Genomic DNA, 26,446 nt, shown 5'->3' on the forward strand with positions numbered 1-26,446 from the left:
AGTAAGCAAAGCCCCGGCCACGAATTGGCGAAAAGACCCACGGGCCGAGCCCAAGGGACTGGCAGGTCGGGAACCCCGCTACCATCCCGGGCCGCGAGCCCAGATTTCAAGCAGAGCCGGCGCGGTGCAGGCAGCCGGAGACCTGGAGCCGCTCTCCGTGGGACGCCCGGGCCTCGTTCCCCTGCGCGTCAGCCCCGCCCTGGGAAGCCGGGGTCAGTGAGGCCAGGCCTCACATGACCGAGAGCCCGGCTGAGGGGACAGGAAGGAGGCGGGGCCGCAGAGTGACGGAGGAGCGCGTGCGACCCCGGCCGGGCCCCGCGCGGATCCTGAGCAAAGAGGGCCGGTTGCCCAGGAACCACACGCGCCTGCTCGCCCTCGTGCGCGCGCCCAGCGCTCGAAATCCGCATCAGGCGCCGGCTGCCCCAAACGGCCTCTCTCGGAGCGGGTGGGGCCCCAGGAGGCGTGCCGCTCGCCTCGGTTCTCCCTCCGCCTCCCAGAAGCGCGAGCTCCTCCGCGTGCGCGCACCCTCGGCCGGACCTGCATATTAATGATGGGCGGGGCGGGGACCAGGACGCGGCAGCGGAGGCTGCGGCGGCCTCGCGCCCGCGCGTGCCGGGACGCACCGCGGGGGGCGGTGCGATTATGAGGTGGCGCTGACGCACGTTCCGGGGTTCTTAAGCGGCCAGGGCGGCGGCGGCGGCGGCGTCCGAGCAGGTCTCGGGAGGTGGCAGTGGTTGCCGCGAGGGGTGGTGGGACCGAAGTCGGTCCCCCCTCGGCTCAGTTACGGTGTCCCTCTCTTACTGACCTACCCATCCCCCTCCTTCCACCGCGGCCGCGCCGCTTCAGATCCGGCGGCTTCCTAGGAGGGGCAGGGGACCGGGGTGCGTCTCTTCCCGCTGCCGCTGGCCAGATAAATGAGGGACTTCGGGTTTGGGGTGCTGCAGTCCGCCCCACTCCGAAGCAGTAGCCCCGGGTCCCTGTTCAGCGGTGGGGCATACCGCCACTACGGCGCAGGGCCCGCCGTGGCCGCCGCCCCGCTACCCTCCGCCACGCCCTTCGGGCCACTCTCGCCGTCGCCGTTGCCTGTCACCGGCTTCTCAGAGGCCGCCTCCCCCCTCGGCATCCCCTTCGGCGGCGGCGGCGGTGGCGGCGGCGCAGGCAGTTCGGCCGCCGCTTCCTCTTCCTCCCCGTTCCTGGCGCATCAGCAGACCATGCAGGATGAGCTGCTGCTGGGGCTGACACAGCAGCCGGCGCGGCCGCTCTCGGGGGCGGCGGCCGCGGAGAAACTCCCCAACCACCACCCCGGCGGCGGCACGAACGCGGGTGTGACCCACCTCCTCCCCTCCCAGGACTTCAAACCGAGTCTGCACCACCCCTCCTCCTCCTCCGCCTCCTCCTGCTGCTGCTGCCGCACCTCCTCCCCGCAGGACTTCAGTAAGCGGCAGCAGCAGCAGCAGCAGCTGAACAGCCAGAAGAGGAAAGAGTTCAGCCCCCCCCACATACCCCACCCTCCGGACACGAAGCCGTCGCCGCCGTCGCTCCACTGCCCGGGCCGGTTCAGCCCGCCGCCGCCGCCGCCGCCCGGCCCGCTCCTCCAGCCGGCGCAGCTCGCCCACCGCCAACAGCAGAAGCAGCAGCAGCAGCAGCAGCAGCAGCAGCAGTTCAGCCTCCCGCACCCACAGCACCTCCCGCCGCAGGACTTCGCCCCGCGGCAGCGCCCGACAGACCTGCCCCCGCTCCCGCAGCTCCCGCCCTCGCCCCCTTCAGCCTTGCGGCGCCGCCACGGAGGCGCGGGCAGCCCTCGCAAGACCCCTGTCGCCGGCGAGGGCAGCGCCGCCGAGCCCCCTAATGCGGGCTTGGCCTCCTCGACGCCGCCGGTGAACCCCGCGCCGGGCTCCATGGAGTCCCCCAACCATCCTCTGCTCAACAGTCCCAGTAACCTCCTGCCCGGAGCGGCGCTCGGCGCGGGCGCCTTCAGCAGCCTGCAGAGCCCGGACCTTCCGCACCCGGGTGGCGGCGGGGGCGGGGGGCCCCCGGGAGGCGGAGGGGGAGGCGGCTCCGCTTCGCCGCCGCCGCTGCCCGGCTTCGGCACCCCCTGGTCGGTGCAGACCGCGTCGCCGCCGCCCCAGCCCCAGCCCCAGGCGCCGCCGCCGCCGCAGCAGCAGCCGCCTCCGCCCCAGCAGCCGTCCCAGCCGCAACCGCAGCCGCCCGGCTCGTCGGCCGCCACCCCGAGTGGCGGCAGTGGCGGCGGCGGTGGCCCGCTCAGCGCCATGCCGCCACCCAGCCCCGACTCGGAGAACGGCTTCTACCCTGGGCTGCCGTCGTCCATGAACCCGGCCTTCTTCCCGAGCTTTTCGCCCGTGTCGCCGCACGGCTGCGCGGGGCTCAGCGTGCCAGCGAGCGGCGGTGGCGGCGGCGGCGGCGGCTTCGGCGGCCCCTTCTCCGCGGCCGCAGTGCCCCCGCCGCCGCCGCCCGCCATGAATTTACCTCAGCAGCAGCCCCCGCCGCCCGCGGCGCCTCAACAGCCGCAGAGCCGGAGGTCGCCCGTCAGCCCACAGCTCCAGCAGCAGCACCAAGCGGCGGCCGCCGCCTTCCTGCAGCAGAGGAACTCCTACAACCACCACCAGGTACGGCGGGCGGCGGCGGCCGGCTGGGGCTCCTCCGGCCCTGTTCCGCCTCGAGCCCCCGGCCGCGGGAAGGCCGGAGGTCCAGGCTTGGCCTGAAGTGGCCCCGAGGGAAGCGGCGACGAGAACCGCTCGCCCCAAGTGAGGGTGGAGTGGGGAGGGCCGAAAACGGTGACGGGACCCCGACCCCCGGCGATGCGGGCAATGTCCGTGGGCTGCGAGGATTCAGGAGATGGGTTCGCTCTGGAAGCCGCCGCCGGCTGAGCCCCCCCCCCCCCCCTCGAACGCCCCGGCGCTGGGTACAGGGCGGCAATGGCGTCGGGGTCGGGCATCTCTCCCCACCTCTCGTGGCGGGTGCCAGGGGATGCGATAGGCCGGGCGATCTCGGGTCCGGGCCCGGAGGGTCACTATCCCCGGACGCCCCCTGGTCCGAGGGTCACTGTGCCCCGATTCCCCCAGCCCAGACTTGGGGCTGTCCCCGACGCCCCTTGTCCTGGAGGGTCGCTGTTCCCGGACTCCCCCAGCCCAGAGGTCCGCTGTCTCCGGACAGCTCCCCCGCCCAGAGGTCCACTGTCCCCAACGGCCCCCTCCTGGAGGGTAACTGTGGCCGGTCACCTCCCCTGCCGGGAGGGCCGCTCTCCCCGGCGCCCGTGGTCCCCGAGGGCCGCGGTGCCTGACGCCCGACTCAGGAAACACGGCAGGGGCTGGGAACCCGGGGCAGTGAGACGCGAACTTGGGAACTAGGAACAGGATTGCGGGAGACGGTGCGTGTGGGGTGCCCGTGACTCTTCCCTGTGGTCCAATGAGGGAAGGGGCGGAAAGGCTTTTTTTTCTCTGTCGAGTTTGTTTCATTCTTAATTGGCCGGCGAGAAATCTGGCTTCTGGAGCGGACGCTGGCGGGGCTGACCGTGGGGCGCTTCTCAACGCCCGTCCGGGTCGACCCGGCTGGAAGCGCCGCGGCGCCCCGGACCCGCGCTCACCCGCCGCGGGGTCGGATTTGGAGAAATTGGGCCGCTCCTGCGAGCTGGACCAGCTTCCCTACTGGGTTGTCAGATGACTTTATAAAGGAAACTTCACTTCGTACTGCCTCAGTAGATTAAGACTGAGACGCCCCAAGATTGTTTTTGACTTGTGTGGGCTTTTTGTTTTATTATTTGGATAGTATTTTGTGGGTTTAAAAACAGTTGAAGCTAAGCTTGAGTCTGGGTTTAGTATGTTAACATTACAGAGAAGACTCTAGTGCATTTTTTTTTCTTTTGTAGCCTTGACTTTCTCTCCAATTTGGGGGTATGTATGTTTTAACTGAGTAACACAATTGTGAAGTAACATGCGGATTTTTTATCTGGATCTTTTCTTATTCAAGATCATGCTCTGAATTCAATTTTTAGGTGACTGCTGGGCTTTTAAATTGACGTTGAAGGACTGTTTTGTTACTGTTTAATCAAGTCAGCATTTACTACAGTGATCATTCTGTTTAAGGCCATTTTCTACACTTAATGGTAATGTAGTTAAGGGTTGACAGAAAGAGAATTTGACCTTAACCAGTGTTTTCCTACGCATATAATTTTTCCCATTGACCAAAGTTTTCAAGTGTGTTTTAAAAGGTGAATGCTTTTTAAAAGGTGAATACTATCTATCTAAATTAACCAAAGTAACAGTTAACACTTTGATGATGTTGTTGAATGGTTTCTGAGTGAGAAAGGAGAATGTGGCCTTATAAGGAGTAAATATGGAATTTTGAAATAATAATCCAGTTTTCCATGATTTATATAATCTTGAGCAGCATACTGAGTATCTTTTGTGTTTTGGTGTCTTTGGTTTTTAAACTGTCAGCTTGCCCCAGAAAATTATCTGTAGGTATTTCGGTATTATGAAAGTCATGATATGGAACATTAGAAGAATGTTTACCATGGTCGGTATTTTAAATATTTGCTTTTGGACAAAAGATGGGTCTTGCAATGGAGCATAATAGGTCATTTAGCTTTCATAGGGAATTTTAGAAAACTAAAGAAAATTTTGAGTACTGTGTCATTTAGTGAGGAAAATAACTCCAAGAACAAAGTGATTTGTCCAAGGTCCTTTAGCTAAAAAAGAATAGGTACTAGTGAGCAGATATTTTAAAAATTGTCCTGTAAAGATTAGGTTTGACATTTTAGGAGTGCTGTTTATTTATAGTAACTACGCAATCCATACTTATTTTTGTTAAACTACAGCACAAGCATTAATGCATAAAACCTTAAGTTCAAAGCTCATTGAAAGTAAAAATGCTAGCAGTTGATTTTTTTAATCGACAATTAATGGCTTTTTGGGGGTGGATTTTCCATTCTTTAAAGACTTCACTTTACTCACCGTAGGTTCTAGATTAGAATATAATTTGCTTTTGAAAATTAATTAATTAAATAGTGACTTGTATTATCAAAATCTTTACTAGAATAATCAAAGCATGGAGTTGTTTATTGTCAGAATATCTCAGTGGATCCACCTATGGGTAACATCAGAAAATTGCTTAACATCTCATGGATAATTAAGTAAAATAAAAACCACTTTAAACTGTACTAAAACTAGAATAAAATACTTTAAACGTTGCATTAGCATTGCAAAAAAAGTTGTATTTCCCATGTTGTCCCCATGCCAAAAGGATTTTTAATTTTCATTTTCCACTTTTGTAATGGTACAGCTTGTTTTGGAAAAGCCCAAAATCTAAATATTTAATTAATGGTTTGGGATGTTTTAATTAATGAAGACTATCTGTTCAGTCCTGTGCCTTGCAGAATATGCTCGCTTTAGTATCAGAGTGTAGGTTTTATCTTTAAAGATCTTCAAAGTTAATTTCATCAATTTAAAACAATACATTTTTCTTCGTATTTATCATGTATACCATTGTCTATAAAGGGAAAAAAAGTGGCTGCACAGTTCTGTTTTAGCAATTGTGAGAAATATGTTTGATTCATTATAATGATGGTAGACTAGATGATGAAAACTTATCCCAATAGTGAAATATACTTTTGTATAGCATGATCTTAAGCCTTTACTTTTTATAAATTGGTCAAGATGTATTCTATATTTCCTTTATATATTTCATTTGTTAAGATTATATAAATCCTTAGCTGAGATCTGAAATTTGAATCTGATTTATAAACACTTTAAGTGCCTGTAATTTAAACAGATGTGTTTTCCCCAGCCTCTTCTGAAACAGTCTCCTTGGAGCAACCATCAGAGCAGTGGCTGGGGCACTGGAAGTATCTCCTGGGGAGCAATGCATGGTAGAGATCACCGTAGAACTGGAAACATGGGAATTCCAGGAACTATGAATCAGATATCTCCTTTGAAGAAACCATTTTCTGGTAATGTCATAGCACCACCGAAATTTACTCGATCTACTCCCTCACTGACTCCAAAATCTTGGATTGAAGATAATGTGTTCAGAACAGACAACAATAGTAATACACTCTTACCCTTACAGGTAAGAATGGTATGTAAATGGCCTTGTTTCTAATTTTAATCTTACAAAATATAAAGTTGGGTGGCAGTGGTATTAGTATGGTAAAATTAGCAGGTTAAAGAAAGGAAAGCTCTGGTTTTTAAACATTGAATTTAATTTTCAAAGTATAAAATAACCTGTACAGGGTGAGAAAATTGGAAATGTAAAAATATTTTCTAAATACACAATAGGAAATAAACTTCATAGATGTAGAAAAACTTGCTATATTTCTTACGTACATGTTGAAGTTTTTAACTGGCATCTCCTTAAGAATGCCTTAATTTGTTTATCTTGAATAGGCTATCAAAATGCACTTCTCTTATAATGTAGCTAAGCTAAAGTGTATCATAGTTGTAATTGTGCACAGATTTGACTATGTAAGCTGTATATATATTAGAATATACCTAGTACAGCTGTGAATATAGCAAAAAAGAATTTTTACATCAAATTCAAATTTTCTTCACTAGTTCAGTAACTATTCTTTCTAAATGTCTTCTGATATTTAAAATGATTTAGACATTTTTTTCAGGCCTTCTAATATTTTGTTGATATTAAATGTTGATAGAACTCTTTTATGGCTGTTTCAAATAAGGTTTTTGTTTTTTAGTTCTAAAACAGAGGACAGAGCAAAGATACAAGATAGAAAGAATTTGATTGTTTTTTGTTTTGTTTTATTTTGTTTTTCTTTTTCGTGGGTGGGTTTGGGAAAGAGAACTGCTCGTTTCTGATGAAAACTTCTATACTATTGAAGGTGAGATCTAGTTTGCAGTTGCCAGCTTGGGGCTCAGATTCACTCCAAGATAGTTGGTGCACTGCAGCCGGAACATCCAGAATAGACCAGGTAGGCTGCACAGTGTGTATTTCACAGGATTTTGGCTAGGAGTATGGTATTTATATGAATGACTAGGATTTATTATTTACTGTAATTGTACTTATGTAAGCATATGTCAAAGGACATTAAAGCAATCTATTTTTTAAGGGTCATGAGTTAAACTATTGAATGCTTCATTTTCAAATTTAAAAGTGAGTAATAATCATTTTATATGTCCAAAACATGATAAATGTGTTTTTGGAAAAGGGAGTTTAATTGTGTGCTGTGGGGTTATAAGAGCACCTGACTTTAAACATCAAACTGAATAGAGTTTATCTCCTTTCAGAATTAATTGCTTTTAGCTACAAAATCACGTCTAATATACAGCTTTCATTAATATTTTACAGAGCTTTTTAGTGAATCTTTGTTATAAAATCTGCTACATTTATCCTTAGATATATTTCTAATAAACCTTCTTTTAGTTCAGATTTTTTTTCCTTTATAAAGAAATGTATGTTGTAGTATTTATTCTGAGTGTTGTTACTACTCTTATATTGTCTTTTTCCAGTCAGTCAGTTTCCAATGGAGTAACCCTGACTTAGAAAGCTGGAAGGGAGTCAGTTTTAATCAAATTACCTTCGTGCCCTTGGTAGTTACAAAATGCTACCTGACTTCCAACAGACTGAATCTGAGTGTATACATGGTATCAGGTGATGAGGATTATTACAGGACAGAGAGAAAACTTAGTCCTTAATGTATGCATTCATTCTCATGGAACCTAAGTGAATGAGCATAGACTGACAGTTGTAGGGGTTTACTGAATAGAGCTACGTTATCGAGCTAAGGCTCATCCTCAGCCATTTTGTCAGCATGAGATGATTTTACAAGTGAGGTATATAAGCAAATGAATAATACATTTTTAAATAGCACTCTAAGCGAGAAGGTAGCACTAACTTCAATAATGAGCCATTGTTAGACAAGTCCTACCTTTTTACTAAAGTAGTCATACCAGGATCCCTGCTTAGAAGTACTAGTTACCTTATGAAATTTACAGTTTAGTGTTTAGCTAATGTAAGTTAGCTGTTCATCTGTTTCTACTTTCTTCTGTACTCTAACCCAGTTAGGCCTTATTAGTAATGTTTTTATGGTAACACTTTTATGTTGCTCAAATTGAATACACAGATGCCTAGGAGAAGGAAATGATGATTATTTTGAAGATGGCAAGGGACATATTTTTAGAATAGAAGTGGTTATTCTAACAGTATTTGTAGGAAGAACTAGTAGAATACATATATGAAGGAAACATGTCTATAAAGAAGAAAGTAATAGCTGGTATAAAGATTCTCTGGGGGTGAAGATATTGAGAAATTAGGTTATGATGTTATTTCATATGGTGGAATGCTAGAGAGTAGAGATGACAGGAAAGGAAAGTTGTTTTCAGACTTTCAAGCTAGGCTCTGCAGAGGTGCCCACGGGTCTACCACGGGACAAGCCTCTTGTCCTCCTAATCAGCCTTCATTCAAAGCCACTCTGCTTTTATGTGGTGTTTTAAGTTCATTTATATTAAGAAAAAAGATATTGTGATGAAATCGAAGACTGGTTAAAAAAAGATAGTAAAAAGTGAAGTGAACTAGGAAAGGAAGTTTGAGACCAGGATCCTCTACCTCTTTCTTTCACAACTTTGTGACTTTGGATGAGAATAGTTTATGGACTTTCATTTCTAGGGGTCATAGTTTCCTTATTTCTAAAAAGGGAGGACTTTGAAGTAGGTCATCTAAGGCCTTTTCAGCCAGCTTTTATACTTTTCCTGATGTGTTTCAGCCATTTCTTACCTACCTGGTTTCCCTCTCTCTCGTTTATTTTTAGAATACAGGGATCTGGTTTCTTGGGGTGTAGATAATGTGCCATGCTCCCAGATACTGTGTAACTTTTCAACTGGTCTTTTTGAAAATAAAGTCATTGTTTCTTTTGAGCACCCTATGTATGCCCACTATACATAATTGTTCAGTGTTTCCATGTTTCCATAAATGGTTGAAGTATTTGAAATTGAGGCTCTTAAAATATTGCAGCAATTCCAAACTGGAATTGGTATCTTAAATCGTTGGGTATTTTCTTACTGGCAAAATTAAAGTTATAGAAAATATTCAGCACTTAAACATCTGGATAGATATTTTCATTCCTGGCCCTTTTTCATTATGTAAAACATTTTAGTTAACAAATACATTATTTAAGAACGTTTAACTCTTTCTTTTACTCTCAAGCTTATTAGGCCTAAAAAATACTACGTTCTAGACCTTAAGTCTTAATTCTTTATTCTGGTAATTCAGGCCTTACTTATACCAAGATCTGGACACATAAATCTAATAAATGGGCAGAAGGTAGTTTTGTAGGTTGGTGTTTCTGTGGTTGTATATAAACTTGTGGGTTGGTATTTCTTTATTTTAAATGCACTGTTGTTTTTAATGGAAAAGCTTTAGATTTCAAATTTTTAAAACACAAATTGTTATGCTTATTTGTCTTACCTGTTTATTAGTTATCTTTTTCCTATTAATTTCTTTAAGGCTGAGATTTTATTTTAAAATATTAATTACCCTTTTTTTTATTAGTTACAGTAAAATGCTAGTTAACTTTGCAAGAAATCATACTCAAAAGTGAATTCTAAATTAACCATAAAATGGAATTTTGGGTTAGATGGCTTATATCGTGTTCATTAATTCTTGAATATTTTGAATCAAATATTCTTTTAGCTGAGGTTATTATTAGAAGTTTACATATGTCACAAGTTTTCTGTAGAAAAAGTAAGTTGCGTGTTAGTCATTCCCCTCACAGGGGGATTATCAGTGTATTAAATTATTGATTCTTGCTTTTATGAAAGTTCTACCTGCAGAAGCATGCCACATAAACTGCTTTGAATTAGTTGAAGGTACTTTCTCTGAGTCTTCAGTATCCAGGATAATATGATAATATTTATGATAAATGATAATTTGAGGCTCTCTTTCAGAAAACAATAACTTGTAGATTTTATCTTACACGAAAACAGTATATTATAGCAAACCAAATCTAGTTTTTTATCTAATAAAACGTTCCTTAAATTGTGATTCTTAGACCAAAATAATTTCAGTAACATTGATAGGCATCAAGGTGTCAGTAACTGAAAATAAACAGGCTCTTTTATACAGATTTAGGCAATGGCTCTTTCTTTTTATATCTTCCATCCCCTTTTTAATTCTTTAATTGTGCTTGTTACATTCTTACTCCAGGTATTTTCTTCTTGACTTTCCAGTTTGTTTAATTCTTGTAGTTACCAGAATAGGTCTGGCTCTTTTCAGCCTATTACAAAATTCAATTTAATTTTCAGAATGTCTGTCACAGTATACTTTAGTGAGGTTCAGAAATAATAAAGGAAGAAACAAGAAATGTATGTTCATTATCTATGTGATAGTGTTTTTATTACCCTTGGTATATAAGGAGGAATATCTTATTCTTTGACTTTGAGGCACAAAGAGTCCAGTTGGATGAATAAGGAGTATATATGTGAAACAACTAGAGAATGGTATAAGAGAGTCTCGAGATTTAATGCTACCTAATGTAGTGCAGCAAAGTAGCCCATCATCTGTTGCTAATTCAACATAGTGCAATAGCAAGTGTGTCATCAGGAAAGTATAATTTTCATTTTAAACATTAAACATTAGCTCAGCTTTGTTCTATTTTAAGGTAAAAATGGGAGAACTAAATGTAAATACTAAAAATGTAACAAAGGCTGGTTCTTTATACGTAAGCAGAAGAATACATGTGCAAGTGTCTGTTTTATCTTCAAGTATGAGGACATAGGGTTTTTCTACAATCCATCTCCTCTATATAATTCACTACATTTTCAAGAAAAAAAAAGTTCTTCCCAATCAGTTATTGTGAAATACAACAGGTATTTGAATATATTAAAGCAAAAAAGTAAGTCCATTAGAAATTTTCCTTTTAATTATGAGTTCCTTCTTTTGTATTGATTTTTAGTACTGTACATGGACCTTTTTAGTTATTTTTCAGCTTTGAAAATCTCACTCTCTGAGGTGAACTTCTTCAAGATTAGGATTATTTTTCTCTTTTCTGAGTCTTTCAACTTTTCTAGGACGTTTTTGAAGCCTCCATTAAGTATTTGTAGCAAATATCTGGGTTTCTGGAAAACAATAAAATAAATATTAGAAATAAGAAAAATCTAAGAGGTTAGACTTTTTCCACCAATCTGTTCAGATGTTTTGACTGATTGTTATTGTGAGATTCGGTAGTATCAGTCCAGAAAGTCCTTCTGTTGCAGCTAATTTTATATTTTAAAATTGGTTGGAAGTATTATTCTTGTGAAATCTCTCACCTGTTTTCAAATAGCCATGTGTAGTAATGAATCTCAGTTACGTTGTTGTGTTTTGTTATGGTTTTCCATACTTATTGATGCTAATCAATATTGGTGTGTTCATGACTACTTGAAAATTATCTTAAAACTTTTATTTTTTAAACCAATAGCAGTTTGCATGAACACACAATGTTCTTATATATTCATTTAAGAAGAATGCACAAGTGTTGTTTTATAACCATATGTTTGTTTTTGTTTTTTCAGAAGTCATTTAAACCTTGCAATTAAATGGAATCATCTGTGTCTTTTACACATAAACTTATAGGTTTCATTAAATCCAGAAAGCAATTTTGAGATGTCTTAAGCATTTTGTCTGCTCAAGGCTGATAAGGGACCTTGTAAGTGGGCATCTCACTATTTGAGTTGGATGTAGGCATTAAAGCTATTAGTACATGCAGCTTTTTTTGCACAAAGCTCTCACATTGTTTAGATATAGTGGTAGCTGATATTTATTAAATACAGCTTAAATGTTTTTCTTTTCATACCTTAAATATTATCTATAACCTGTAGATGGTGTATATACAGAATTATATTATTACATTTATTGTGCTCTGGAGTAAGATCACACTCCTTGGATTGGAAGCAGGAGGTTAGCTGCCCTCCCCCCCCCCCCCCAAAAAAAAAATCAGGTAAATAAAAGTTTGGGCGATGTTAATAGTCACCATTAATTTAGGTCATATGTTAATTAAAGATGGAGCATAGTCTGAATCTGTTCAAAAAAGGATCAGCCTAAGAAGACATCCCTGAATTGTAATACATTTTCCTTGGAAGAATTTAAGATTAATATAATCTAAAGTATTTATAATATATTCTAAGTTAGAACATAAGTAATAGAGCATATCTTCTGTGGTTTATTTTTCTTAATTATCTAAACATTTTCACTATGCTATTTTGTATTTTATAGTTCCATTTCAAACACATCTTGGAACTTTTAAGAAGAAAGCTCTTACTCTTCCATTGGTTGACAGAAATTTAGATTGATAGTAAGGCTTCATTGTCCCAGTTTAATCAGTTAGCATTTGAGCACCTCATTGAGGTTTTGAGAAGGCCTTGTAGTACTTTATAGTTACTATTTAACTAGTTTAGCCTATGCCTCCATAGAGCTCAGCTTACATTTTTTTAGAAAGTTTTTGTGGTGGAGATAAAGTAGCTATTTAATTCATTGTAAGTGTGATTTCTAGACAGGCATCAGTTATCACCTGTTGAAAATGCAGATTCTCGAGTGCCACTCAAAATTTACTGAATCAAATTCTACCCATTTGTCCTAGTGTGGGACAATATGTATGTTAGCAAGTCCTCCAGGTTATTCCAAAGATGCTCAAGCTGGAGAATTCTTGTCATAGTCCATTAATTTCTTGTGCTTCCCCCACCATTTGAGATCACAAGGGATAAGTATATTCTACCTCAGGGGTCTTTGAGTAAAAAATAAGGGCACTGATACTACTACTTGTGAATAAAGCTGAATAAGAACTTAGCATTTTTTCCATCGTTGAGTTTTACTTCTTCTACACTTAAATTACTTGACAGTAACCTGTTTCATCTATAATACTGAATCTGGATCCCCTAACTTTAAAGAGTTTACAACCCTAATTTGTACATCAAAATACAGTAAATAAATGAAACCTAATTTTTGGAAAGCTTCTTAAGTTTTTCTTCAGCTTTCTAAAGCTCTAGTTCTGAATCTTCTCTGGATTGCAAACCACTTTAAAAACTGAGGAAAGCTGTTAAAACATTTTCTTCAGAAAAAAAATTATGTGTGCACATGTATGCAGAATGTTGCCTATAATCTCAGAGACCTCATAGTAACTCTTGAAGTTCATGGACCCCAGGATAAGAATTTGTGTTCTGAAGTGTCTAATTCTGGATTCTGTGGGGACTATTTAACAACATTTAATAACGTATGACTTTTATAATGTAAACATAAAAGTTACTGTAAAATACAGTAATTCATTTTGTCTATTACATTTTACAAAATCAGATAGAATAAATTCATAAGCAAAGTGGGTTTTTTAGCAAGATATAGCAATTTAATTTCAAATGAATATATTTTCATTCTGTTCCTTTGTCCTGTATGTGTATCTCATTGACTACACTTTACTAGATTACTGAAATCATCAACAGTGTAATTCATGATGTTTCAGCTGCTTGGCTCCATAAACGTCTTACATTTGAAAATCATTTTTGTTATACTATAAGCCTGATTATCGGTTCCTCTAATAATGCTGTGCCCCACTCTTTGTCCCTCCAACTGTGACATCTTTTGCACAAACAAGGCCAGAATTCACCCCACTGTTCTGATTCTTCCCTTTTCTTTTCCTATGTTAATCATTTCTTGAAAATGTAGGAAGTCGTGCTCCTGCCTCTCCCATATCCACATGCACAAGCATGCATGTGCACAAACACACATGTAAACACACTATTGAATAAGTGGGATTTAGTTCTGACATATTTTGGGAATAGAATCCCAGGTGATTTGAGGACAACCCAGAACTTGCTGTGGTAATTCTCCATATGTATTTGTTCAAGCACACTGAGTGAGTGTTGTGCAGAATACAGTATGAATTCATTAGCATTAAAGAATCCCTTTCTTCTATTAAGCAAGCTGAGGGATTCAAGATTCAACAAACAAGATTCTTAACCACATAGAAGACACTGACTTTGTCTTACTTTGAAATAGGAAATTTAGTGAGATGAGGATGCTTTCGTTGTTTGTTCTCCTACCTGTCTTTTTTTATATGAGCTGGGGGTAAGGGGTTTTAGAAATCTAGAGCCCAATATGTGAGCCCTTGGAGAATAAGATTTGAATATATATTGTAGATATTGGTTTTTGTTCTGCCGTTAGTATTTCATGGTTTTTTTTTTTTAGTTTGTTTTTACTCTGTAAGGTGTCTAATATGAAGTCAATTCACACTGCTGATTGAAGCAATATAATAATGTTTAATAGATGTTTAAAGTACGGTGCAATTATGAATAAGGGGATACTCACATGTAAAAGAGTAAAATGTGACCCCTGCCATACAGCATACAAAGAAATTGGGAAAAAAATAAAAGATATGGTGCAATTATGAAGTTAAGTTTTTTCTTCCCAAATATTTATATTAGTACAGGTTTAGAAGTTAAACAACTGAAAATGTTTTCTTTATGGATAACATCGTAAGAATCTTTCTATGTTGAGAATAATAACAGTAGAAATGAATTTGCCTTACATTAATATTACCTAGTGCGGTTAGATTGCTTTTGATATGATTTTAGAGATAATTATATCGACTATATTGTCCTCTAATGTAAGAGACATTATAGCTCATGAGATAGTTATTGGTATTTTCTTGGGGTGCAAACTGATTAGTAATATTATATTAGATGTCCTATTCATTTTATATAACAGGATTTAGACATTTTTATACTTGCTTTTGGAAAATTTTTTATTGATTATATTGAGAGTCTTTTTCTTTTCTTCCAGGATCGAAGTAGAATGTATGACAGTTTGAATATGCACTCTTTGGAGAATTCCCTTATTGATATTATGAGAGCAGAGCATGATCCTCTTAAGGGTAGGTTACATTTTTCAGAAAATTTTTTTATACACCAATTTGTCTGTTTTATATGAAAATGAACCCTAAGCAATACCTATGGCACCAAAAAATTATTTTATAAATTTGTTAATAAAAATCTTTGTTTTAGTACAATGCCATATCTTTTCCTTTGTAGATTATTTAGATTTATGTTCACTTTATATGGAGAAAAATGTAAACCCAGTTCCTTTGACTATTTGCTTATAATTTGATCAAAAGCCACTCTTTACAGTTCAAAATCTACAGTTCACCAAAGGATGAGGAATTAATCTAAAAGTACATCCTATGAATATTTTTTCTAGAATTCTATCAAATATAGAAATGTTATTAAAATATTTCATCAAATACTTGCATTCAGAATTTGCAATGATTCCAACCTAGAATCATCCTAGTCATTTTTCTTCTACTGATATATCATAGGGTTCTAAAAGGAGATATTGTGTAGTAACTCTCTGACATGAAGATAGCTTCTTATAAAAGCTAGACAAATTAGGGAAACTAATCAGCCCCTTGATTTTATACTAGCAGTTTTCACTTGTCTAGAAAAAAATGCCTTTTAACCTAGTTGTTTTCATTTGTCTATACATATTCTGTGTATAAAATGAAAAAAATATTGCTAGTTACATTTCTTTATGCAATGTACATTGTTGCCCTTTATGTTAATAGTGAAAATCTCTAGCAAACTGCATGAATTGGAGTAATGAAAGATTATATTAATTATTTATTGCTGTATAGCAAATCACCACAAAATGTAGCAGCTTGAAATAAAAAACATTTATTATCTTACATAGTTATTGTGGGTCAGAGTTGGCCAGCAATCTAACTGGTTGATTCTGGCCCATTTCTCATTGAATCAAAACCATGGATTACTTTTGAACTTCCTAAATTTTTAGTTCTGTAAAAGTGAATACAAATTCTTATATAAGATTTAGCCTAAAAAGTTCCAGAACTTCAGTGTTTCTGCATTTTTCTTTTTTGCCTCTAACCAAAATCTGTCTTAATGAGGTTTAATGCTTTTTTGCTGTTATTCTGATAGTTTTGGTAGCACTTGTCATGGATCCACTCTTTAAAAACAGAAACCAAGAGTTTATGGTTAAGAAGAATTTCTCTCCTTTTACCTTTATAGCATTTCTAAAAAGAGATAACTTAGAAATCGTAAAGCAGGATAAAGTCAATATCAATAACTGGTACCAGTAGATAATTAAAATAATTTGTTGTTTTTCCCAATCTCCTTTTTTTTTTTTTTTTTAAAGGAAAGACAGAGAGAAGGAAGGAAGGAAGGAAGAAAGGGAAACATTTTTAAACATTTTCTTGTTTTATTGTATTCTGTTTCTCCGTTTTTGTTACATGGGCTGGGGCCGGGAATCGAACCGAGGTCCTCCGGCATAGCAGGCAAGCACTTTGCCCGCTGAGCCACCGCGGCCCGCCCCCCAATCTCCTTTTAAAAGGACTTTTGAAGATGAGAGAAAATATTATTTATGATGCTATTGATTATCTCAGTTTTTTTTCTAATCTCTGTTTTATTGTGGAGGGAGAACTTTGAAAAAGGAGGTAGAGGGAACATTAGGGAAAGAGAAACTTAAAAAAGAACTCAAAACAAATTCAAAATTCTTTTGTTAGCAAAAATTGTCTTTGGCTATATTTAGAGAGGTGTAAGGGGAAAAAGCAGCTTTTTCACACAGGACAAATCTCTGTTTTAATTTATTTGGAGTGTATTATGTGCCACATGTGTTGTGGCAGGGAATAATGAAAGAGAAAAAAAAAGAAAAACATTTGCAAAATCTTCTATACCTACAATAAAGAAGTAAGACTGCTACTTCTGCAAATGCCATCAGATACTTGTTCAAAATGACCTTGATGCCTGAGTGCTGCACTTAAAATTTTTTCCTCCTTTACTTTCTAGTGCAAATTCTTCTGCCTTCTGGGATGATATATTATATGTCTTTTCCTTCCCCCACTCTGGTCATTACACTTTTCCCTAGAAATGGATCCCAGAATAATCAACTAAAGCAAAGTTGTGGCAAACAGAACAATTCAACCTGGATTAGTTTCCCCTAAATTAGTTTCTCCATCTTTCCATTCCTTATCTTTAGGGGAACCCTTAGCTTCTATCCCATGTCTTTTATCTACTCTTATCAGATTTCATCATTTTATTTCAGAAGCCCATGTACTATATTTAAAACAAAGTGGTTTTCTAAATATGAGATGAATCTTGTTTTATCTTTTTAAAATGTTTTATTTTTATTTTTTATTAAAAACAACAAACATACAAACATTCTTGACATGGTTACAGTCAGTGGCGCACAATATCATCACGTAGTTGTATATTCATTGCCATGATCATCTTTCTGAACATTTGCATCCCCCCAGCAAAAGAAAGAAAAAACTCATACATGCCATACCCCTTACCCCTCCTTCTCATCGACCACTAGTATTTCAATCTACTCAATTTATTTTAACCTTTGTTCCCCCTATTATTTGTTTATTTCTTATCCATATTTTTTACTCATCTTTCCATACTTTAGATAAAAGGAGCATCAGAAACAAGTTTTCACAATCACACAGTTACATTATGAAAGCTATATCATTATACAATCATCTCAAAGAAACATGGCTACTGGAACACAGTTCTACAGTTTCAGGTACTTCCCTCTAGCCACTCTAATACACTATAAACTAAAAACAGGGTACCTATATAATGCATAAGAACAACCTCCAGGACAACCTCGAGTCTGTTTGAAATCTCTCAGCCACTGACACTTTATTTTGTCTCATTTCTCTCCTCCCCCTTTTGGTCGAGATGGTTTTCTCAATCCCTTGATGCCGAGTCCCAGCTCATTCTAGGATTTCTGTCCCACATTGCCAGGGAAGTTTATATACCTGGAATCATGTCCCACATAGATTGGGGGGAGGCAGTGAGTTTGCCTGCCGTGTCAGCTGAAAGAAAGAGAGGCCACATCTGAGCAACAAAAAATGCTCTATGGGGTTGACTCTTAGGCCTAATTTTAAGTAGGCTTAGCCTACCCTTTGCTAGGATAAATCTCACAGAGACAAACCCCAAGACTGAGAGCTTGGCCTATTGATTTGGTTGTCCCAAATGCCTGCAAGAATATCAGGAATTTTGCAAATGGAGAAGTTGAATTTTTTCCCCCTTTCTCCTCATTCCCCCAAGGGGACCCTGCAAATACCACTTTATTCACTGTTCAAATCACTCTGGAATTTTATTGGGGCATCACACTAACCTGGACAAACCAACAAAATCTCATGTCCTATTCAAGGTTCCATGTACTTACAGTGTTCAATTAAACTGTCCATATAAGTTAAAAATAGCTTTTCATTTTGTCTTTGTGGGACTAATGAAAAAGGGAGAAAGGAGTTGGAGAGGATAAATTTTTAAGAAAGAATTTCCTGTTTCCCTTTTATTGATGAAATGAATTTTGAACAGTGAGAGAGTATATCAGTTACAGTTATCCATTGCTGCATAACTACCCGAAAATTTAGGATTTAAAGTAATAAATAATAAATGTTTCTCACACAGTTTCTGTGCATCCAAATTTGCGAGCAGTCAACTGGTTGATTCTGGCTCAGGAGCTCTCTTGACTTTATAGTCAAGATGATGTCCATGGCTTGCAGTCATCTGCGGGCTTAACTGGGCCTGGGAGATTCTCTTTCAAAATGGTTCACTCACCTCTTTCAGAATGGGTGGTGCTGATCATTGCCAGAACTCAGATCCTTGCCGCATAGACCTCTCTACAACATTATAATATGGTCACTGGCTTCTCCTGGAGCAAGTGATTAGCTCAAGAATAATGCCCCAATGTCTTTTATGACCTAGCCTCAGAAGTCTCACACCATCATTACCACAGCCTTCAGGTTACTTAGGTCAGCCCTGCTCAATTTGGGAGGGTCTGTCACTCTAGGAATGTGAATTCTAGGAGGTAGAGATTAGTGGAGGACCTCAGGAAGGCTGACTACCACAGAGATAGACCACAGTTCTATTGTAAGTCTAAAGAAAAAGAGACACTAGCCGAGGTAAGAGTGTGAGTAGGGAAAAAAGCAATCAGATCTCTAGACACCAAAGTGGCTGTGGCAGGTTACAGGCCTGAGTGAGAACTGTTACTGAGTGATTGTAGTATCAGAAGCACCCTCTTATCTCTACCCTTACGTGTAAAATAGTTTACTACAGCCTATTTCCATTTTTCCACTCCCCAGTGGTTCTTACAGGTTAATAGGGAACCTTCCCTGTTCCGTGTTAAGCTTTTTATAACTAAGCATAGCAGGTGGGAACGGTCTAGTTTTATTGAGGCTATACAGGTGTGAAGTGGTGGTAACTGAAGATGAAATTCTGAATGCACTCTATTTTTCCCACAAAATGTTCCTACCTGTTTACCAGCAACATCCTAAACACTGGCTCTACCTTGTGTAACACACGTGGTTTCTTCCATTGTGAAATATATAGTGTCCTATGAAATAATACAATTAAACATAATATACATATAATTACCAAGTGTTAGAAATACTATGAAGAAAGATTATGGGTGTTAAGGGAGATAATTATTGGGAAAGAGTACCTAATTTTGATGTGGAGTAAAGGAAACTGAGCATGAGCAGCACAGCAGTTGAAAAAATGTTGGGGAGAAAGCGTCAGCTAGACAAGATGGGAGGTTACCAAAATGTGCAAAAGCACAGAAGAAGAAGGAAGGCCAGCCTTGGCCTCACTTATTTAGGGCTGCCAATATTGATTGGGTATAAACCCAGCTGAGTCAGCACCACAGAATGTCTGCAGCTCTTTACTCTGAATAGTGAGCAGATGCTTTCTTTAGTTTGAGTGGCTCTGGTCAGCCTGTTGTATTTATTCTGCAGGGGCTTCTCTCCATTCACATCTTATTTTCTGATATGATTCTTGGTACAAATTTTGCTTCCAAAGGAAGAATAAACATGAGCTCTTTGAATGGTTAACACAAATCTAATGCTTTGACACATTCAGTTTTGTAATTTTGCAGTTTTATATCTGCATTTACAATTTTAAATAAGCTGTGATCTTTTTATGTATGTGTGGGTCAGGAATGTATTTTATATATGTGTGGGTCAGTACATTCCTCTTAAACAAAAGAACAAGGCAGTTATTATTGTTAAACTGTCCTCCTTCCCTGCCCCCTGTAAACAGGTTTTACTGTGTAAGCATTTTTGCCAAAAATTATTCCCTCCCCACAAAATATAAGGGCAAAAAGAAATTTAGTTTTAGCTCATAAATTCGATATGAAAAATGCGACCTGTATCTCAAGGATCTTGGGAGGCTCTGTCTCTGTAAGTCATACGGTCTTTGCCAGTGTTTCTTGAACAATTAAAGGAAATTCAGAAGGGATTTGGAGTATGATTTTATGCCAATAAAAGTTTAGAAGTAGATACCTTTAAAACTTTTTTTACTATGTATTTTTGTGTATCTAATATCATTTGTTACTTGACCTCTTAACTCTTATTTTCTAAGAATTCTGAAATTCTAAAATTTCTGAAGTTCTAGTTAAGAGATATGACCTCTGGGATAATAAAGACTTACTACTCTAATTTGTTGGTGTCTCTGATAGTACCAAGGAAATTCTTCCCTTTTCTTCCACATTTCGCTCTGATGCCCTTAATATAAGATTGAAATACAAAATCATGCAGAGTACTTTAAATTTCTGAAAGCCTCTTCTGTAAAAACTCACATTTGAGGACTGAACTTATGGACAGGGGTTTCCAACTCTAGAGTGTTTAACAGTTAAATATTGGGTACCCCATCTCCAGAGACTTGGTACTGTGTGAAGAGAATACTCTGAAACTCTGATATAGGGAAGAGAGCTCAAATACGATCTATGAAAACTCTTACCGGTTTAATGACATTTGTTAAAATGAAGCAAAAGTGCAATATAAACTAATACCAGCAATGTACATGCCAGAATAGTTACAGCAGCTTCTCTTGTTCCCTCTGACAGAGAGAGGGATGCATGCGAACTGGGTTTCCTTTTCTCTTTGTCACTTATGTTTCCTGGAGTCATAATTTTTACAGTTTCCGAAAAAAGGTATAGAAGAAAATCTTGAATTAAAATGTCTTTAAAAAAATTTTGAGGAAGGATTGGTGTATATTCTTTGACTTCTAAAATAAAACATTTCTTCTTATTTTAAAAAAGTGAGTAGAATTTACATAGTCTTTTCACTTCACTGAATTTTTTTTCTTTTTCCTATAGGCCACTGGCCCTTTGGTAAGAAGAAATCATTAACTTTGGATTACGTTACATTTATAGCAAAGCAGTGTTTATACTTTATTAAATATATTCTAACTTTAAATATGATCACTCTTATAATGTGTTATCTTAATACTTTACCCTTCAACTACTCAGAGTTCGTCTTTAATTGAAAGTGTATTTTACAAAAGTTTTAATAACTTGTCATCAATGAGAATATTTGCAGATTGAGAATATCTGCAAATTTAAAAGGAAATTGTGAAAATGTTTAAAAAGTTCGTGTTTTAGAAAATTTATTTAAAAGATGGTGTCATGAATAGAGATTTTTAAGTATTTTAAAACTTATTTTTAGGTAGTTGTCTTAATTAGCAACTAAATTATTTAAATTTGAATATTTGTTACAAGCATCTTTTGAGTATTTAGCTAAATTATTTTCTTTATAACAGTCTACAGTTTTTTTTTTTTTAAACCGAAACACCTATGGAAACTACAAGGAATTTCCTTAAAATCCCATTTACTTATTTAGAGCATATACATATCAATAGCCTGTTTTTCGTCATAAAGCATCTTCTCATGATTTTTAAGTGTGTATATAGCTCTTACTTTTAAATAGAAAATGAAATAAAAATTTTTATGTAAAATTTGGAGTGATAAAAATGAATGCTTGAAATATGTAATGCCTATGAATTTTAATTACTTATGGTATTTGTGGAGTATCTGAGAATCTCTTCTGGCAATTTCCCCTACAAAACAGTTTTATCTTTTAAAAATATTTTCTTAATACTAAGAGTTGTGTGTGTTCCTTTAAGAAAATTTGAGAAAACTAGGGGAAAAACAATTAAAACATCTATAGACCCACAAACTAAAATAACCACAAGTGATATTTGATATTTTGTTGTATAATTTGCCAGTCTTTGTATATAGTTGTAAAGCCCCTCTGACACTCCTAAACAAGAGTAGATTATTTTATTAAAGATTCTTATATAGTCATATTTCTTTTAGATAGAGTACATTTTTCCATTAATTTTGAAATCAGTAGGATTTTTAAGTTTATTTTTTATGTACATTTCACCCAGAACTGTGTCATGGAAGCAGTGACCATGTTAACTTTTTTGTGTCTTATTTTTTATTTTTCTTTTTAGATAACTTGTAGGTATATAGAAAAGTCATGCAGAAAGTACAGAGATCCCATATACCTCTTCACACACAGTTTTTACAGTGTTAGATTTGTTACAATTGATTAAACTATATTATAATTACATTAACTGCAGTCCATAGTTTATATTAGGGTTCACTGTGTTGTACAGTCCTGTAGTTTTTAACACAATTACTCTGGTAACATATATCCAACCTACACTTTGTCCTTTTAACCGCATTTAAATGTGCAATTCAGTGTTTTTAACATTTACAATGTTGTATTATCATCACCACTAACCATTACGAAAACTTCTTAATCACCTCAAACAGCAACTCTTTACCAATTAAACATTAATTCTCCATTCCCTACTTCTACTCTAGCCCCTAATAACCTGTATTCTAGTTTCTGAGTATGAATTTACATATTTTAATTTTTTTATAATAATTTTGCCCATTTGTTAATTTTAGTGGTCATTACTATTATTTTCATTTAAAATCCTTTTACAATGAAAAGTTTTCCAACAGTTAGTTCAGCATGGCTTTGTTTGATATACATTATGTATATATTATATACATTATCTTTCTACTAGTTTTTATTGTAGTATTTTTTTTTAAAACAGAACAGCAAACAAACACGAATATTATTACCATACGATCATTCCATTCTTTTTTTTTTTTTTTTTAAAGGAAAGACAGAGAGAAGGAAGGAAGGATAGAAGGAAGGAAGGAAGGAAGAAAGGGAAACATTTTTAAACATTTTCTTGTTTTATTGTATTCTGTTTCTCCGTTTTTGTTACATGGGCTGGGGCCGGGAATCGAACCGAGGTCCTCCGGCATAGCAGGCAAGCACTTTGCCCGCTGAGCCACCGCGGCCCGCCCCATTCCATTCTTGATACATAATCAGTAATTCATAATATCGTCACATAGTTGTATATTCATCACCATAACCATTTCTTAGAACATTTGTATCAATTCAGAAAAAGAAAAAGAAAAAAGAAAAAAAAGTCATACATACCATACTCCTTACCCCTCTCTCTCATTGACTGCTCGTATTGCCATCTACCCAATATATTTTAGCCTTTGTTTCCTCTAGTTTTTTCTATGCCCCTTACCACTCCCTTTCATTGATCACTAGCATGTCAATCTACTAAATTTAATATTTGTTCCATTTATTTATTTTCAATCCATATGTTTTACTCATCTGTCCATACCACAGATAAAATGAGCATCAGACACAAGGTTTTCACAATCACACCGTCACATTGCAAAAGCTGTACCATTATACAATCATTTCAAGAAACATGGTGTAGTAAATTTTTGATAATATGGCATCTTACCATATGATTAATGACATAAATTTTAATCTTTAAGTTTTTCTTTTGTAATTGTACTTTATTTGAAACAAAACTTTTTAGTATTCTGTGTTCCTTGGCATTTCTTAATACATTTTCTTATACTGATTGGATGAAAATTTAAAATTTTGTGCAAGTAATTAAGTGGATCCTGATTTAACAGTCAGCCATATTAATTTCTCTGAAATTAAAGAAAATTGATGGCTTTTATTAGATGTCGATAAGAAACAATGCTCTTGTTCTCCTGAGATCTGGTACTTTGGATGTGAGGATCTTTTCTTCATTTGTATTATCTTCTTGTGAGGCTTTTGTGAGGTATACATTGAGATTTGAGAATGAGTTTGGGAATGACTGTCCTATCCCTTGGATTTGAGCAGAGATTGTAGTTATCAAGGAATGACCACATTCTGAATGGGTTTTACCAGACTTTATATGAACTATTTTTTTAATTGAATTTGGAAATAAAGGTGCAATGTAGATGATGGAAAGGTACTCAAAGAATCTGCCAAACCAAAGGGAACAATATTTTATAAAGCATATAAGGAGAAAATATTTGATGTTTTCATTTAGATATATGTGTAATATATGTATATATAATATAGAACATAAAATATATATGCACATGTGTGTGTATGTATATAAATAAGTGGTTTCTGTCATGGAAAATTTCTGTTCATGGATTCTGTGTTCTATGACAATAGATAACATTTATTGATCACTTGGTGTATACTAAGCACAGTTCTGAGTATTCTATATGTATATATTAATTTATTTAAGTCTTATAACTAAAAAGTCAGTATTTACTCTTATTTTAAAACTGGGTGGCTATGGATTAGAAAGGTTAAATTATTGTCCAACTTTAAACTGCTAGTAAGTTGTGGAACTTACACATTAGTGTATGTGCTTTTAGTCACTGTCCTATACTTGGGCAGACACCAGGAATCAAACACAGGTCTCTGGGCAGGCAAGTGAGAACTCGGCCTACTGAGCCACCATGGCCTGCCCCATACTGGTTCACTTTTGAATGCTCGACATTCCTGGTTCTCTCCCTCTATCACCAGACTCTACTTCTTAGGTCTCCTTTATTGTACCCTCTTCCTCTTATCAACCTTTACATGTTGAAGTGCCCAGTGTTCAATCCTTGAATTTTTAATTGGTTAAAATTAATTGGTTAATTGGTTCTTAATTGGTCTGTTAATTCTAACCTAAACTCTTGATGATTTTGATATGTGATTTAAATGTTCATTTTTATATTTTAAAGGAATGATAGAACCTATGGCATTGTCTTAGCAATTATCAGTAATGAGGAATAGGTTGGAATTCTTAATTGTGAATATTGTGGAGCTTTAGAGTTCATTTTTGGATGTATTCATTAAAGAAAAAAATAATTGTGAAGCGAAAATCTATCATCTTGGCGAAGGGCAAAATGAGGACTTTTTCAATAGATTTCTTTCCCTTCATACCTAAGGAATTTAGAAAAGAGCTGAAATTAAGGCTTATGTGATTTTTTCATTATCTTTGAGAATGTACTTCCCATACTCCACTACAGACACATCTTTAGATAGATGTGCTTTAGATTGCATTCATGATTGACATAATGGAATCAAATATTTCATTTATCCATTCAGTAAATATTTGAGACCCTATTATGTTGTAGGCTCTGTTTTAGATGCTGGAGATACAGTAGAGATTTAAAAAAAAGTCCCTGCCCTCATATATCTTCTATTTTAATAAAAGATAGAGATAAGAAATATATAGTATATCAGATAATAATCAGTGCCATAAGAGAAAAATGTGGCATCAAGGGAGTAGAGAAGGAAAGAACTGCTGTTTTAGACAGGATGGTCTGTGATGTCTGCTGAAAAACCAAGAAGGGAAAGAAGTTTTGGGTCGTATCCAGGGCATTTCAAACAATGAGACAAAGAAATACAAAAACACTAAAATGGAAATATTGGCCAGTTAAGAAATGGCAACGAGGCTAGTGCAGTTAGACTGGGAGAGGATGAAGGGCCAGGTACTTATTCTAAGTGTGGTGGAAAACCACGGGAGCATGTGTGTGTGTTTGTGTATATATATGTATCTTTTTTTAAATTGTTAATTCCAAATTATATAGTATTCATATAAAAGAAGTGCCAAGAGGTGGTACATACCTAATATCCGTAGTTAAAATGTCATGAAATTCTTACACTTTATCATTTTCACACACACAAAAATAAGCAATAGTAATTCAGCTTGCCTAAATTTATTACTAGAAGACTTTATTTGTAGGGATTAGGTTTTTTGGGGAACAACAGAAAACTCAAAAGTGATTTGTACAAGATAAAAGTATTTATTCTTACATCAACGTAAACACTTCTAGAGTGGTGTGATGATGGATCTAGACTCCTGTCTTGTCGTCTATCCTCAATACCCAGCTTCCACCTTGTGGCCTAATATAGCTGCTACAGTTTAGCCATCACACTTGCATTCCAGCCAGCAGGATGAAAGAAAGGGAAAGGGAAGCTCTTCCTTTTTAAGGATATGTCCCAGAATCGCACATAGCACTTTGCTTATATCCCATTGGCCACATCTTAGTCACATGGACACACTTCAACTATAAGGAAGGCCAAGAAATGTTTTTTAATCTCTGTAGTTCTTTACCTATCTAATATTTGGGGATCCATTTCCTGACAGGAATTAGTGTGCAACTATCAGTCTCTACCTCACAGACCTTTTAGACAATAGGAAAAAAATGGTTTCCTAGCACTGTATGTTTTCTGTATCTTAAAAGATATCTAATGTACAAGGTAATCATTTTTTAATGAATGGTTTTGTCCTATGGCCCACTTTCCATGCCTTTCTCTATA

At 38.6% G+C, this 26,446-nt stretch overlaps 2 protein-coding genes across 37 annotated transcripts in view; one reads left to right on the plus strand and one right to left on the minus strand.

Moving 5' to 3' along the window:
• The window catches only part of LOC143663043 (uncharacterized), a 188,778-nt gene extending 185,285 nt beyond the window's left edge, over positions 1 to 3,493 (minus strand). For 16 of the 27 annotated variants that reach the window (XR_013165750.1, XR_013165759.1, XR_013165754.1 and 13 more), the window contains exon 1: positions 2,967 to 3,493. Coding sequence is in view for 1 of the 27 variants with exons in the window: in XM_077136431.1 (XP_076992546.1) it covers positions 2,967 to 3,476 (510 nt within the window). In the remaining 26 variants the exon portion in view is untranslated. The other 11 variants (XR_013165765.1, XR_013165770.1, XR_013165771.1 and 8 more) reach the window with 11 other exon arrangements.
• The window catches only part of CPEB2 (cytoplasmic polyadenylation element binding protein 2), a 58,161-nt gene continuing 32,388 nt past the window's right edge, over positions 674 to 26,446 (plus strand). For 2 of the 10 annotated variants that reach the window (XM_077136420.1, XM_077136421.1), the window contains exons 1-4: positions 674 to 2,627; positions 5,806 to 6,087; positions 6,857 to 6,946; positions 14,779 to 14,869. In XM_077136420.1, coding sequence (XP_076992535.1) covers positions 915 to 2,627; positions 5,806 to 6,087; positions 6,857 to 6,946; positions 14,779 to 14,869 — 2,176 coding nt within the window. In that variant the 5' untranslated portion in view covers positions 674 to 914. The other 8 variants (XM_077136422.1, XM_077136424.1, XM_077136423.1 and 5 more) reach the window with 6 other exon arrangements.

Source organism: Tamandua tetradactyla, chromosome 19, assembly GCF_023851605.1.
Source record: "Tamandua tetradactyla isolate mTamTet1 chromosome 19, mTamTet1.pri, whole genome shotgun sequence".
In the NCBI taxonomy this organism is placed as follows: domain Eukaryota; kingdom Metazoa; phylum Chordata; class Mammalia; order Pilosa; family Myrmecophagidae; genus Tamandua; species Tamandua tetradactyla.